Source organism: Ictalurus furcatus, chromosome 7 (genome assembly GCF_023375685.1).
Source record: "Ictalurus furcatus strain D&B chromosome 7, Billie_1.0, whole genome shotgun sequence".
NCBI classification, from domain to species: domain Eukaryota; kingdom Metazoa; phylum Chordata; class Actinopteri; order Siluriformes; family Ictaluridae; genus Ictalurus; species Ictalurus furcatus.
The window spans coordinates 16,787,898-16,800,563 of record NC_071261.1 but is presented as its reverse complement, the minus strand read 5'-3'; the positions used below and the strand labels follow the sequence as shown (position 1 = coordinate 16,800,563).

At 39.1% G+C, this 12,666-nt stretch overlaps 2 protein-coding genes and 2 non-coding genes across 7 annotated transcripts in view; all 4 read right to left on the bottom strand.

Annotated features, from left to right (window-relative positions):
* Positions 1–798, bottom strand: part of dennd4c (DENN/MADD domain containing 4C) — a 53,193-nt gene extending 52,395 nt beyond the window's left edge. Inside the window, exon 1 of one of the 2 annotated variants that reach the window (XM_053628968.1) lies at positions 484–798. The gene's annotated coding sequence lies outside the window, so the exon portion shown is untranslated. Of the gene's footprint in view, positions 1–433 lie in introns of both variants that reach the window. The other variant, XM_053628967.1, reaches the window with a different exon arrangement.
* Positions 799–1,442: 644 nt separating this feature from the next.
* haus6 (HAUS augmin-like complex, subunit 6) lies at positions 1,443–12,471 on the bottom strand. 3 transcript variants are annotated; one of them, XM_053628964.1, is made up of 16 exons: positions 11,647–12,471; positions 9,170–9,265; positions 9,003–9,081; positions 8,775–8,907; positions 8,529–8,673; positions 8,349–8,411; positions 7,995–8,049; positions 7,515–7,688; positions 6,630–6,823; positions 6,096–6,225; positions 5,780–5,882; positions 5,548–5,623; positions 5,288–5,438; positions 4,123–4,221; positions 3,727–3,859; positions 1,443–3,484 (listed from the first exon to the last, which is right to left on the bottom strand). In XM_053628964.1, the coding sequence occupies exons 1-16, from the start codon at positions 11,772–11,774 to the stop codon at positions 2,844–2,846; spliced, it is 2,400 nt and encodes a 799-aa protein (XP_053484939.1). In that variant the 5' UTR covers positions 11,775–12,471; the 3' UTR covers positions 1,443–2,843. The 3 variants fall into 3 exon arrangements, with proteins under 3 accessions (XP_053484939.1, XP_053484940.1, XP_053484941.1); XM_053628965.1 differs by having other exon boundaries at positions 5,288–5,435; XM_053628966.1 differs by having other exon boundaries at positions 9,170–9,285; positions 11,647–11,728.
* Positions 3,930–4,060, bottom strand: LOC128610831 (small Cajal body-specific RNA 8). Its single transcript, XR_008386435.1, has one exon. It is a non-coding gene; the product is annotated as a small Cajal body-specific RNA 8 (non-coding RNA).
* LOC128610832 (small Cajal body-specific RNA 8) lies at positions 4,370–4,500 on the bottom strand. Its single transcript, XR_008386436.1, has one exon. It is a non-coding gene; the product is annotated as a small Cajal body-specific RNA 8 (non-coding RNA).
* Positions 12,472–12,666: the final 195 nt, after the last annotated feature.

The window sequence follows — 12,666 nt, the reverse complement described above, 5'->3', positions numbered from 1 at the left end:
TGGGGCCTAGTTTGTAAAGTGGCCGTTCTCTGCGCGCAACTGTTGCATCCTTTAAACAAGACATTTAACAAAGTCAGCTTCACACAGCCCATTCACTACACCACTGACCACAGCGACTGTGTTCTGCGACACTAGAAATACAAAACCCTCATCCAGTCGAGCTAGCTCTGCTCGACTTACACCACTTTCCTCGTGTTACAGCAAACCCAAAACAACGCCACGCCATGAAGCTTCACCCGGCGCCTAACCTACTCTCTCTGCGGGAAGTCAAAAGTCACGCGCCGTCAGACAAACTGCAACATTTCCCCCTTTTTGTTTATGTCGTGCAAAATATCTTCTGCGGTTGCGTCGAAGCATATTTGAAACGAGACGTGGTATTTTCAAAACCAAGAAACTTCTCAGACGAAAAGAGTCTTAAGTAACAGTTACATACCAGCTGTTTACACGACTATGGGAAAGAGCGCCGACATGTAGACCACTCACAGCTCTCAGCTCCTCCTCACACCGTCTTCAGAGTCGCACACAAATGTCCACTGGACGTCCAAGACGAAAGCGAGACGCTTCTGTGTGGAAACTTTCCCCGCCGTGCTGTCGTTACTCTCAGCGGTGTGTAGCGTTGCGAGTGGGCGCCATGTTTGTGTTGCGTTACTTCGCTGTGAGCTCTCGGCTTTCTCGGAGTCCTGGAGGCGGAATGGAGCCGCCCAGAACAGCCACTCGTACTGCTCTACTTTTATTTTTCCACCGTCTACATTTTACACAGTTTACTTGTGCCCCCTATCTTAAAATGTACGTCACAGCCTAACAGGTGTCAGTTGAAAACAGTACAGTACAGGCTTATTAAAGTGTCTAAATGACCAGGGTCTCCTTTTAGGTGGTTCATCGTGCTAGTTTTCTACTGGAAAACTTTTCTAGAAGGGAAACCTTGTTGTATGGCTCCTCCAGAGTCACACTGAAAACTATTATGGATGCTGGATGGAGCCTATTCACATAAAATAGCACCCCAATGGATTATTATTCACTTTGCTTCATTTAAAGAACCATTCAACTTTCAACCTAGAACCTAACACTAAGAAATTGAAGTACCTTTCCTTGGTGCATGGGGTATCAAGGGTACATCTTTCACCTGGAAATGTGAATATAGAGTAGCTATGAAAAATAATTTGAAGGTACATGATTGGACCTTGAGGACCATTGATGTAGACTATGTTTAAAGCTTTGCACTACATGCATCTTCCCAGGTTGAAAAGATACAAAAAATGTACCCTTCTGATACCACCACCGCAACAAGGAAAAGTACCTTTGTTTCTGAGAAAGTACAAAGGGTTTGCTTTTTACAAAATATGTCCAAGTTGATTCCATGCGGAAAGCTGGTTGCCAGCAAAATAAATGAATATACCATGAGGACACTCCTCCAAAATGAGAGGCAACAGTACATGGTTTGGACACCTTACAAGGAAGGGTGCTTGGTCAGCTCCCACTATAGTAGTATCATGCATCTTACTGGACAAAGATGCTGGAGCAGACCCAGGACCCCCTAGAGAGTTTCTGGGTGCTTCTCATTTCTTCATCCTCGTTTCCTTTCTCACATCTTAGCTCCACCCACCTTAGGGAAAGATGCAAGGATGAGATCTGAGGAGAGAGAAACCGAAGCAAGTCAAATGGAACATAATATCCTCGCTCTCTCTCAAGCATCACTTCAAAGCAACACCAGTTAATGATGACTGTGCTCAAATGGATGACCTCACTGCACTTCAGGGTGTGCTGTTATGTTGTTGGAGTTTGGTTAATAACATTCTTAATAAAGCAAAATGCACTGATAGTATATGAAATGTCTGGGTTATTCCACACTGAATTAATACACAATTTATCACATCTTTTGTGCAGCTCTGCATATGCAAACATGCAAGGATCAATTAATTACAATACTTATTGTAAGCCTATTATTTAATTATATTTCACACAAAATTCCATCACATCATCACAGGACTTTTTGTTCAAGATTGTAGATGTAAAGGAGGAGGGGAATTTATACATGCATCAGTTTTTGACAAGAAGCACTTCCGCATAGGATACACCTGTGTATCCTCACTCCTAGCGCTGCTGGAAGCTTCCTCACGGAGCAAATAGAGAATTGCTATGTACTTCAAGATGGTTGACCGATCAATTTCTAGGTCATGGGCTGGAGGACAGAGGAGCGAGGAAGCATCAATTTGAATATTGAGAAGCACCCTGTATCTCAGCGGTGGCTTGGCAATATCTGCAGATGTCCCAGGAGGAGCTGCAATCTATGGCTGGCAATAGCAAAGTCTGGACTGACCCCCATCATGAAAAAGCAGGACAATGAATGTATTCCGCTACACTCTTCAGAGTGTACAGATTGAGCTTGTTTATGGAAATTTACACTCTGGTATAATTAAGACACAAAAAAACTCAATCAACAGTGCACAAAGATACTTTATTACAATTGAGAAACTGCTTAAGTCATTCTCGTTGCATTAGCCTAAATTCATATTGGCCGTTCTTAAACCTGTCCAATCTTCTCTTAGAATTGCTCACGTCATTCATAACAATGAACATTTAAAAAAAAAAAAATATTAGTACAAATCTTGGATTTTGATTAAGACAAACCAGGTGTTGAAATAAACACATTGTTGTTAGGACTGAACAGAGCTACTTTAAAAAGAGAAAAGCTGCAAGGTTAGAGAGTAAAAGTTTCTCCAGATTTCAACTTCCAGAGTTCCCCACAACCAGTCTGTCAATAGTGGCACTGTAACACAGAAAGGTGAAAAACAGTAGTTGTTCCCTGAACTGTTTGTACTATGAATTAAGACACCAGACTCTGATTAGAGCTCATCCATAGGTGAGAATGCTATAAGATTGGGTAGGGTAAGCTCCTCTCGTAGAGGAGAGGAGAAACTCTCCAATTGGTCCAAGTCCAGAGAAAATACCTTCTCCCCACTACAACTACCCAACCCTGGACTTGTCCTTAATGCTGATGGCATGAAGTCAGCGTGTGTGTCCTTGAACCTCCCCATAAAAGGGGACTCATTCAGATGTCTTCGAACCATTTGGTGTGTAGTTTCTACTGCAGGAGAGCATGCTGTAACTGGGGGGAGAAGAAGTTCTTCCACCACCTGTGAGCAATCACTGCAGTTGAATGAAGTGTCATTCTCTGGATCTGGAAATGTCTCATGATCAATGCTGAAGTGGATGATGTTGCTGGAGGTTTGGCTTAGAGCCTCCAGATGCGACATGTCCCAGGCAAGAGTAGAGTGCTGAGAGGTCCCCTGCTGGGGTGGAAGGGGACTACATGGGAGAGGGTTAGCCATCAGTATTGAAGAATCTCTCAAGGAAAAGGTTTCTGGATTGGGGCTTCTTTCTTTAATCTCAAAAATTGGCGTTAGGCTATCATTACATTTCTCATGCTTTTTCTCAACCTTCCCTTCTTCCACTGCTTTTCTCCATGATGTTCTGACATCCATAACTGAAATAAATAAGCCATTTATATTAAGAGATAAAGTCACAGAAATTAAGAACTAATTCAAAGTACAGAAGACCCCTCAGGTCAATAAAAGCTTCATCTACCTGACTAAATGCTGGTATGAGGAGTTTTATTTGCACAAATGTCTATTTAAATAAATAAATAAATAAATAAATAAATAAATTTAAAAAAATCATTCCCATGCCTTTAGAAATTCCTTTCAAAAAACTGCAATGGAAACTTACTCAAGCTTTCTGGTGTGCGAGGGAGCTGTTTCTTTGCTGTAAAGGGGTCTGATAATGTATTGAGCAACTGCTCCAGCTCCATACCGCTTCTTCTTCCTCCATCCACTGGACTCATGGTCACAGCGTCAGCAAACTAAAAGGCAGACAAACTGCACTTAAACACAGTTCAATTACACATAGACCAAAACACTTATGAACACAAGGATTGTCTGCTCCGTATCTGTCCGTTGCGATTTCCCTTAATTCGCCCCGGTCATCAGAAAGCAGGTATTATCTTGGGAAAGCTAGTGATGAGCAGCACATAATTCGGAACTTCCCATGTATCAGTTTCCCACCACACACACAGTTTTCACTGCAGAATCACAGGATACTGAGTAGTTGATAGTCTGTACATGCCTGACTTGCTAGATTCTCATATTCCAAATCCAGAATCTGAGCCTTTGGCCTCACAGCAGACGTCTTCGTTTGTGAAGGCAAGGGTCTGCTCTTGCTCGCCTGTAAACAACGAGAGAACACTTACAAAAATACAAGGTTTTCATAATGCTACCAAAGACAGCTTTTAGGACACCATGGCAAATCTGATTCTTTTTACAGACTTTGCATTATTGTGAACAATTTCGAGCAACAATCCTCATAAACAAAGGATTGTATGCTCTGTATCTGTCTGTTGCGATTTCCCTTAATTCACCCCGGTCATCAGAAAGCAGGTATAATCTCGGGAAAGCTAGTGATGAGCAGCACATAATTCGGAACTTCCCATGTATCAGTTACCTACTACCTCTACCTGTTGCTTGACATTCAAAAGAGCACTTTGAGGTCACTCCTTCAAGACCACTACTACAGCGTGTCCCAAGACTCCATACATAAGGGTAATTAATAATAAAATGTATTCCAAAATTTCTCTTCCCCCCAGATAGCGTTTAATAATGCCTTTGACAAAAGAAGAGCATATTGAAATCATTCTCGTGGATGGATCAGGAAGCTGTCGCAAGGTTGCGATGGACTGACAATAAACATGGCAAACATCATACAACGTTGTTGTCAAACTTAAATTCAGAAAGACTGGAAGTGTTGCAGGCCAACTGCGAAGTAAACATCCACGAACATCTACTTACAAAAGGCACAACTGAAGTGGTGCTGGCAAACAGTCCCATGTGTGGAGACTTTTGGGAGACCCCATACATAGTTGGCATCAGCCATGATTACATACCAATTCAAAGTGTGAACCACCTCCTGTGCCACATGCCCATATTCTCATAACTACACATTAAGGACAATTATTTCATAGAATAAGCCTATTAAGAGGACGGAACTCAGATTTAAACTACTAGTCACACCAACTTCATTATAACACCTGCTTCACCACTGCAGTTTCCATAAACTCCATTTATCAGAAAGCTACAGTAGGAAGATCAGTGCTGGCAAAATCACAGTTCAGTATGATGGCTGTACAAGTTTCACAGCGAGACACTTTTAGTACAAAAATATTCATAAGCCAATGGAGTTACGATGTGTGCGCACAACACAAGCAAGCCAGTATTTTCAGCCATTTCATACCTACCTGAAAAGGGCTGGGTGTAGGAGCAACTGATGGCATCTTAACACAAGCAGGAGTTAAACGATGAACACCACATGGAGTCACTGGCCTTGGTGAAGCAAAGCAACTGGAAAAAAGTGTGTCTTCTGTTTTGTCCTCTATTGGAAGAGAGCTGCTGGGGAAGAAGATGGGTCTTATGAGAAATCAGTCACTAAAACACAGATATTGCAAAAGATTCTTATTGATCGGTCTAGATATTGAAGCACAGTTGGAAGTTATGGTACCTTAAGAAATCACCATCTGTTTTGACTTCTTGCTCAACATTACAATGTTCATCTTTAGGAGTCTGTCCTGCTAGTTCTAAATCCAGAATAAGCAAACAAACAAAAAACATGAATACTGCACTAAGGATGCAGGCAACATCAAGCAATGACCGCCGCAATAAATAGATAAATAAAATAATTTTAAAAAACAAAAACACCCCTAACCAGAAACAAACCTGCCAACTAAACTTACCAGAAAGTTTAGCTGGATAGTGTGAGAAGATACTAGCCTTGAAGCTAACTTCAGAAGCTGCTTCGAAGGATAGTGGAGGCATTGGAGAAAGGAAGTCTAAGACCTGTGTCCATGTTCAAGAGGTCAGGAATAAACAAAGTCAACAAAAGGAAAAGAACCAAGTTTTCACTACCAACCTTATTATTTAAACAAAGTAGTTGGTTATAACAAGCAGATAAAGTTACAATACATGAATCGAAATAGCAGTGATCTTCAGAACAGTCTCAAAGACATAGATATTCCTGAAGAAAGTTAAACAGATTCACTTTAAACTTACAGGATCATCATTGAGGAAAGAGATCAAGGGAGTGTGACTCAAACATTCAGCCCACTTTGTCTCCCAGTCCAACTCCAGCTTCTTTATGTTACTCTTAATCTGTGGTATATCCTCCTTGGTCAACTTGCGCCTAGAAAGCAACAATATATTTCAGCTCAATAATAAATAAATAATAAAACAATGACCTAAATAAATAAATCAGCCCTAACCATTGGTAACGTTTCGTTACAAAAGGCTAACGTTTAAATGTTATTTTACGGTTTAAGCCTTCTACCAGTAGTCCTCATGGCTTTATATTGGAAGAAAATACCTTCCCCCTTGTAGGTGGGGACACACAAATTGCTCCCACCTGAATCCAATAAGCAGTTTTGCAGTTGCCCAGCAGCTGATGTAACTAATAAAAGGTGTCATACCATGCTTTACATCACAACACAATTTCAATAAAACACTCATTCTGGTGGTTTTGGTAGTTGCATTTATTGCAATAAGCCAGAAAAAAAGACTATGCTTACTATTATGCTCTAAAATTAATACCTCATGTTTTTCAGCATCTCCTTTGAACGATTCATGAGCAAAGCTTGTTCCTGGAGAGGTTGGTGGCTGAGCTGTGACGTCAGACCTGAAAGCTTGGCTCGCTCTTCGTTCAGGAGTCTTAATCCCACATTCAGAAGCTCAAACAAACGCAGGATGACTGGCAGACCTCCCTCATACAAACTACCAGGACTGGTCTAAATACATCATAAAAAGAAATTCTTGTTCATTTAATCACTGTGGTAAAGAGTTCTGGTTACTTAATTTTTTCAATTACTTTCAATTCATAATCAAAGTATACGCTCATTGGCCACTTTAAATGGAACACGTAAAACTGCTCATTTATGCAAAACTATCCAGACAAATTGTCAGGCAACCATGTATGCACAATGCATAAAATCAAGCAAATACAGTTCAAGAGCTTCAATTAATCTTCACATAAACATCAGAATGGGGGGAAACTTGATCTCAGTCACTTTCCTATGAGCAGACAGTCTGGTTTGAGTATTTTATTTGTGTAACTGCTAATCTCATAGGATTTTCTCACACACAAAACAGTCTACAGATTTTATGCTGGGGGGGGCAATCCAGTGATTGGCAGTTCTGCGGGCAGAAATGTTTTTACGAGGGGTCAGAGGATGGTCAGACTGGTTCCAGCTGACAGGAAGGCTAGGGTAACTCCACCACTCTTTACATCCGTGGTGAGCAGAAAAGCATGTCAAACCTTGAGACAGATGGGCTACAACAGCAGATATTGGATTCCACTCCTGTCAATCTAGAACAGGAATCTGGACTCACCAAAACCAGACAGTTGAAGATTGGACCTGAAGATTAAAGTGGCCAGTGAGATGTTACAGACAAGCTAAAATTGTGCATTTCTTGACTGACCTGAGGTGATAACCTCTCCATTCTCTCCAGAAGAACTGCAGGAATCTTCACACTAATATCCTTTCCATCCAACACATACTGATCAACCTTGCCCTCGATCACACTGGCCAACACACTCCGCTCTCCTTCTAGCCTGGACAAAGATTCGTCAATCTCAGCCCACATGCTTTGAACCTAAAATCAAACAGGACAGTTAGCAAAGATGAGGAGTTGGTGCAAATTTATTTTTTTATTATTTTGGGGTACAAAATATAAGATATAAATAGAAATGAACACGAGCTTGACTGCAAATTATGTGCTTGCATCTCATTAGGAAAATCTTTCATTTATCTTCATTCACAAACTAATGATAAAGTCATAAGCTGACTAAGTGAGCAGCTGAGTGTGTGCAGGTCACTAGAAGTAAATACAGTGATATATAAATCTGCATTTAAGCATGTTACTATTTAATTGAATTTGTGATGCCAAACTACAACAAACCTTGTGAATCTTTTCCAGAAGGTCTTTTTCCAAGTTGGTCTTGTTCTCATATTTCCTACAAGAATCATCAATTTAATGAAGATGACCGACATAATTATAAATTATAGTGCCAACATGTGTAAAAAATAAAATAAAATAAATAACGAGTTCTAAAATGAAATGGGCATACTGCAGAAATCAGTATATTTACTGAATGATGGGAAGGCATAACAGCTGAAATACACAATGGGTTCAATAATCCTTTGGACTAATAGGCTTAATGTAGCCACAAACAGTATATGATATACAGTAACCAAGAACTAAAGGTTGCATGTAATTCCATTAAATATGAGCTTTAAATAAGCGAAAACATACTTGAGCAAATCATCATACTTGACATCTTCTGCCTTGTGGTCCTTCAAAGACTTCTCCAAATGTCTATAAAAAAAATTTCAAAAAATGAAAAGACATTTTGATCTGACAAACAAAACAAAAACGAAGACGATTTTACTGTGCAAAATCGTGCATTTACGTCTCTTCAGTACTTTAACGAACCTAGCTCTCTTCTGATATTCCTGAATGAAAGCGTCTTGCTTCACGGACACTCTCTGGAAGCGTCTCTTCACCATCTGAAATCGCTTCATCTCCAACTCTTGAGAACTTGCAGGAACAGCTGCAGCCTCTGGAACCCATGTGCCATCTAAATTTCCACATTCAGCAGAACAATATTAGACTGTGCAGTGGTAAAGCACAAAAGCTACTACTTAAAACAACGGTGAGTGAAATGTCAAAATATTCTACCTGTGCTTGAAGTCCTCATAATTTTTAGCATGACATATTTAGCTAAGTGAAGCATAAGATTGATGAATCTTGGTCCAGAAGAAGAGTGTAAATGTGATGCAACCACCTTGGGAAAATTGCTCCCTTTCTCGTTCTGAGTACAGAGATACAGGTATATTACAACTTAGACAGAATATTAGTTAAAACTTGTGTGTACAGTGGTCAGATTCTTTTGTCTTTACAGCATACCACTATTTCCTGGAGCCATCCAAATGTCACCTTACGAAATTCAGCATCTGCCTTGTGATCCAAAACTGGCCAGCAATGTCTAAACGACAAAGCAAATAATTGTGAAATGAGAGGATGGAAATAGGAGACTGCAGTATTTGATTGTGTTATCTTTAACTGTAACCTACCTAAAGACATCCTGCACACGTGAAGGGTTCAGCTTCTTAAACAAGAAATGGACCACAAGGTAGGCGGCCTCCTTATTTGGTTTATCAAACATGTTCCTGTTCAATATGCAACCAGACTACAGTAAGCACAAACACTTCAGAAGTTACACAGGGTTAATATCACAGACTAGTAAAGTTTAAGTATCGTGATACATGAATAAATTTAACAATACACAATATGCAGCAAGACATTTAGAGTTGCTTAAGCGCCACGGTGTCCAGTTCGATAGTGATCGTTGTGGAAATCCTCAGATTTCCACAAAATAATTTCTTGCTTTTCAACCGGAAGTATGCGCACCTGCTCCTCCACCCACCCCCCGTTGAATGCTATTTGCTGTTGAGTGCCAACGTGACACGTTTATGTGCACGCACTTGTGGACTAAACATAGTTTAAGAATCAAAGCCTGAGTTGACAGAGTGTTGATGACCAGTGTCAAGGTACCAATAAAGAATCCTGTATTGGATTGGTTTATCAACTCTAGACTAATCCTGTAACCCTGAGTTTGTTCAACTAGCTTCATGGTACAGGCCCCTGAAGATGAAGGAACTGTTTGGAAAGTGAAGGCACACTGAAAAAAAACAGTGAGTACTATGCTGTTGTAAATTATTTAACAAGGAGAAAGAGGAAGAAATAAACAACTGGAGCAAATGTCCAAGCAGCTCCTTATTACTGAATAAGAAAGGTAGTGTGTGATAAACTCTCACAGTATCACTGTTATATAGGCATGGCTGGTCTGGCTACACTGAACAGCTTCACCACAGCGCATGTCTGTGTAAAACACGCATCATCACGGACTCTTCCCATCCCAGTCACAAACTGTTCAACCTCCTTCCTTCCAGGAGGAGATACGGGAACATTTGCACCAGAGCCAGCAGGTTCAGAGCCAGCAGGTTCAGGGCCAGCTTCTTCCCCACAACCATTACCCTGCTGAATGCTACACTACACCATTAGGCCACTTACGTTTTACTACCTGTAATCATAAATAAATAAATGGAATATAAGAATAAATGGAATATATTTACACACTACCAGTCAAAAGTTTAGACACACTCATTCTTCATATTTTCTCCACATTTTATCATCATAATAAAGTCATTAAAACTCTGGAATAACACAAATATAACTATGGGAATTATGTTGTGATAATAAAAAAATCAAAATAATTAAATATTTCAGAATCTTCAAAGTAGACACCCTTTTCCCCTAGAAGTTTCAGAAATATATTCTTGGCATTTTCTCAACCAGTTTCTTGAGCAATCTCACTGAGATGCATTTTAAATAGTATTAAAGGAGTTCCCACCTACGCTGGACACTTATTGGCTGCTTTTCGGAATATTTCGCTTCATTTCATATATCAAAACATTTAAGTTCGTTTACAAACTTTTGACCAATAGAGTGCATATTATATTATATTATTATTATTATTATTATTATTATTATTATTAATAATATATATATATATATATATATATGTGTGTGTATGTGTGCATGTTGTACACAATGTACACATCTCTTAAATATATTTAATACTTGCATATATTATATACCTATTGGAGTTTTTCAATTATAACAGTGTAATTCATCCACTCATACTGTTGTACTCAGTAGCTACACGGCACATATTCACTGTCCACAGCCTTGTTGTTGTTTGTTCACTAACTGCATATATTCTTTACACATTCAACCGGCACTTTGTTAGTTTGCACAATGCTACTGTTTGCACTTCTGGCATGATGCTAAACTGCAGTTCATTTGAGTACTGTACTTGCAATGACAACAAAGTTGTATCTGTGTATCTATGTATCTTTCTATCCATCCATCTGCTACATCAAAATGAAAAGGCGCATCTTATAAAGGTACTTTCTTCCTCTCTGTATGCAAGGTCTGGGAATGAAATGGCACTGGCACAGGTCTGATAACAGAATGACTCATTTTACAGGCCAAATAAAATTTCACAAGCAAGGAGAGGTGGTGAATATAGATACACAGCTGTACAGTGTATGCAATCTCCACAGTATAAAGGAGCAGTGCATAATAAACAAACATGTCTTGTGTACATATATAACTATATATAACGTGCAAAAGTATGAGTAAAACATACCATGAACTTAAAATGAGGATTTTGCTCCAAAAATGTCTTGTTCAAATCATTTTAAAATATTTTCTTTTGTAAATATTCCCCCATTGCGTGGTAACAGGTATTTGTACTGCTGGTTATTAACTTCATGGTTGACTTTTGAAAGCTTAGCCACTATAACCAATGTTTTTTTTCTCTTTCGTACAGTTTACACTTCCCTCAGCCTGACGCCAAGAAATACTCATATAAAAGAAGAAGAAAAAGATGTCTAATTTACAAACACAACAGACAGGTTCTCAGCTAACGAAAACTATTCAAAGGAAAACAAAATAGAAGACCTCCTGAAAGTGATGTACTTACATCCCCAGATTGAGATGCTTCATGTTTGTTTTTCCTTTCGTGCTGGCAGCCACATCGAGATGGAACTCAAGACTCTGAAGACACCACCATAAATATTTACCACCGGCATCCTGAACATTACACATCATTCTTAACGTATAAATCCTCTGGGCAGTTAAACAGCTGCCCGCTAGTCGTGTGAAGGAATCCGAGCTCAGCTGAGTGCAGTCAGGGAGCGGAGCTAACACACGACACACAGTTAGCTAACCGCGGGGCACAACGCCCTACATAGCATACTGACACTCCTCAATAAAAGCAACGGATAAAAGGAGAAAACAGAGAGATATTGAACCGCTGAACAACATTAATAATTTAGTTAAACGAGTCGGTGAAGTAAAACTTGATTTCTTACAACAGCTGACTTAACTAAAGAATTTGTTTCGTTAACGACTTCCTACAAACCGCCAAATTGTTTGAGACAATTGTATGACACAGGAAGTTATTCGTTAACACACCCGGAAATACATTGGGTGAATCTTGGTTTTTCCTTCTTCTTCTTCTTCTTCTTCTGCCCCCCCCTTATTACACATACTTTATCCTACATTTACATTCTAAGACACAATTTAAAAAAAAAAAAAGAAGCAAAAACATACAAAATAAAAACAATTTTAAAAAACCATGCGCAAGATTCGAAATTAACTGGACGAAAACCATAAAACGGCACTAAAACAGTAAATATTTTATCATAAAGGAGAATAAAGATTCTGTGTTTCTGTTTTTTTCCCCAAGTATTTGTTAGTGTAAATGTTTTCACAAAATCACAGACATATAGTAAATGTGTGTACACACACACATACACACACACACACACACACACACACACACACACACACATATATATATATATATATATATATATATATATATATATATATATATACACACACACACACACACACATTATATTTTATATATACATATATTTTTTTCTTTTTTCCCCATCTGTATATGTGAATGTGATATTCACCCAACATAATTATT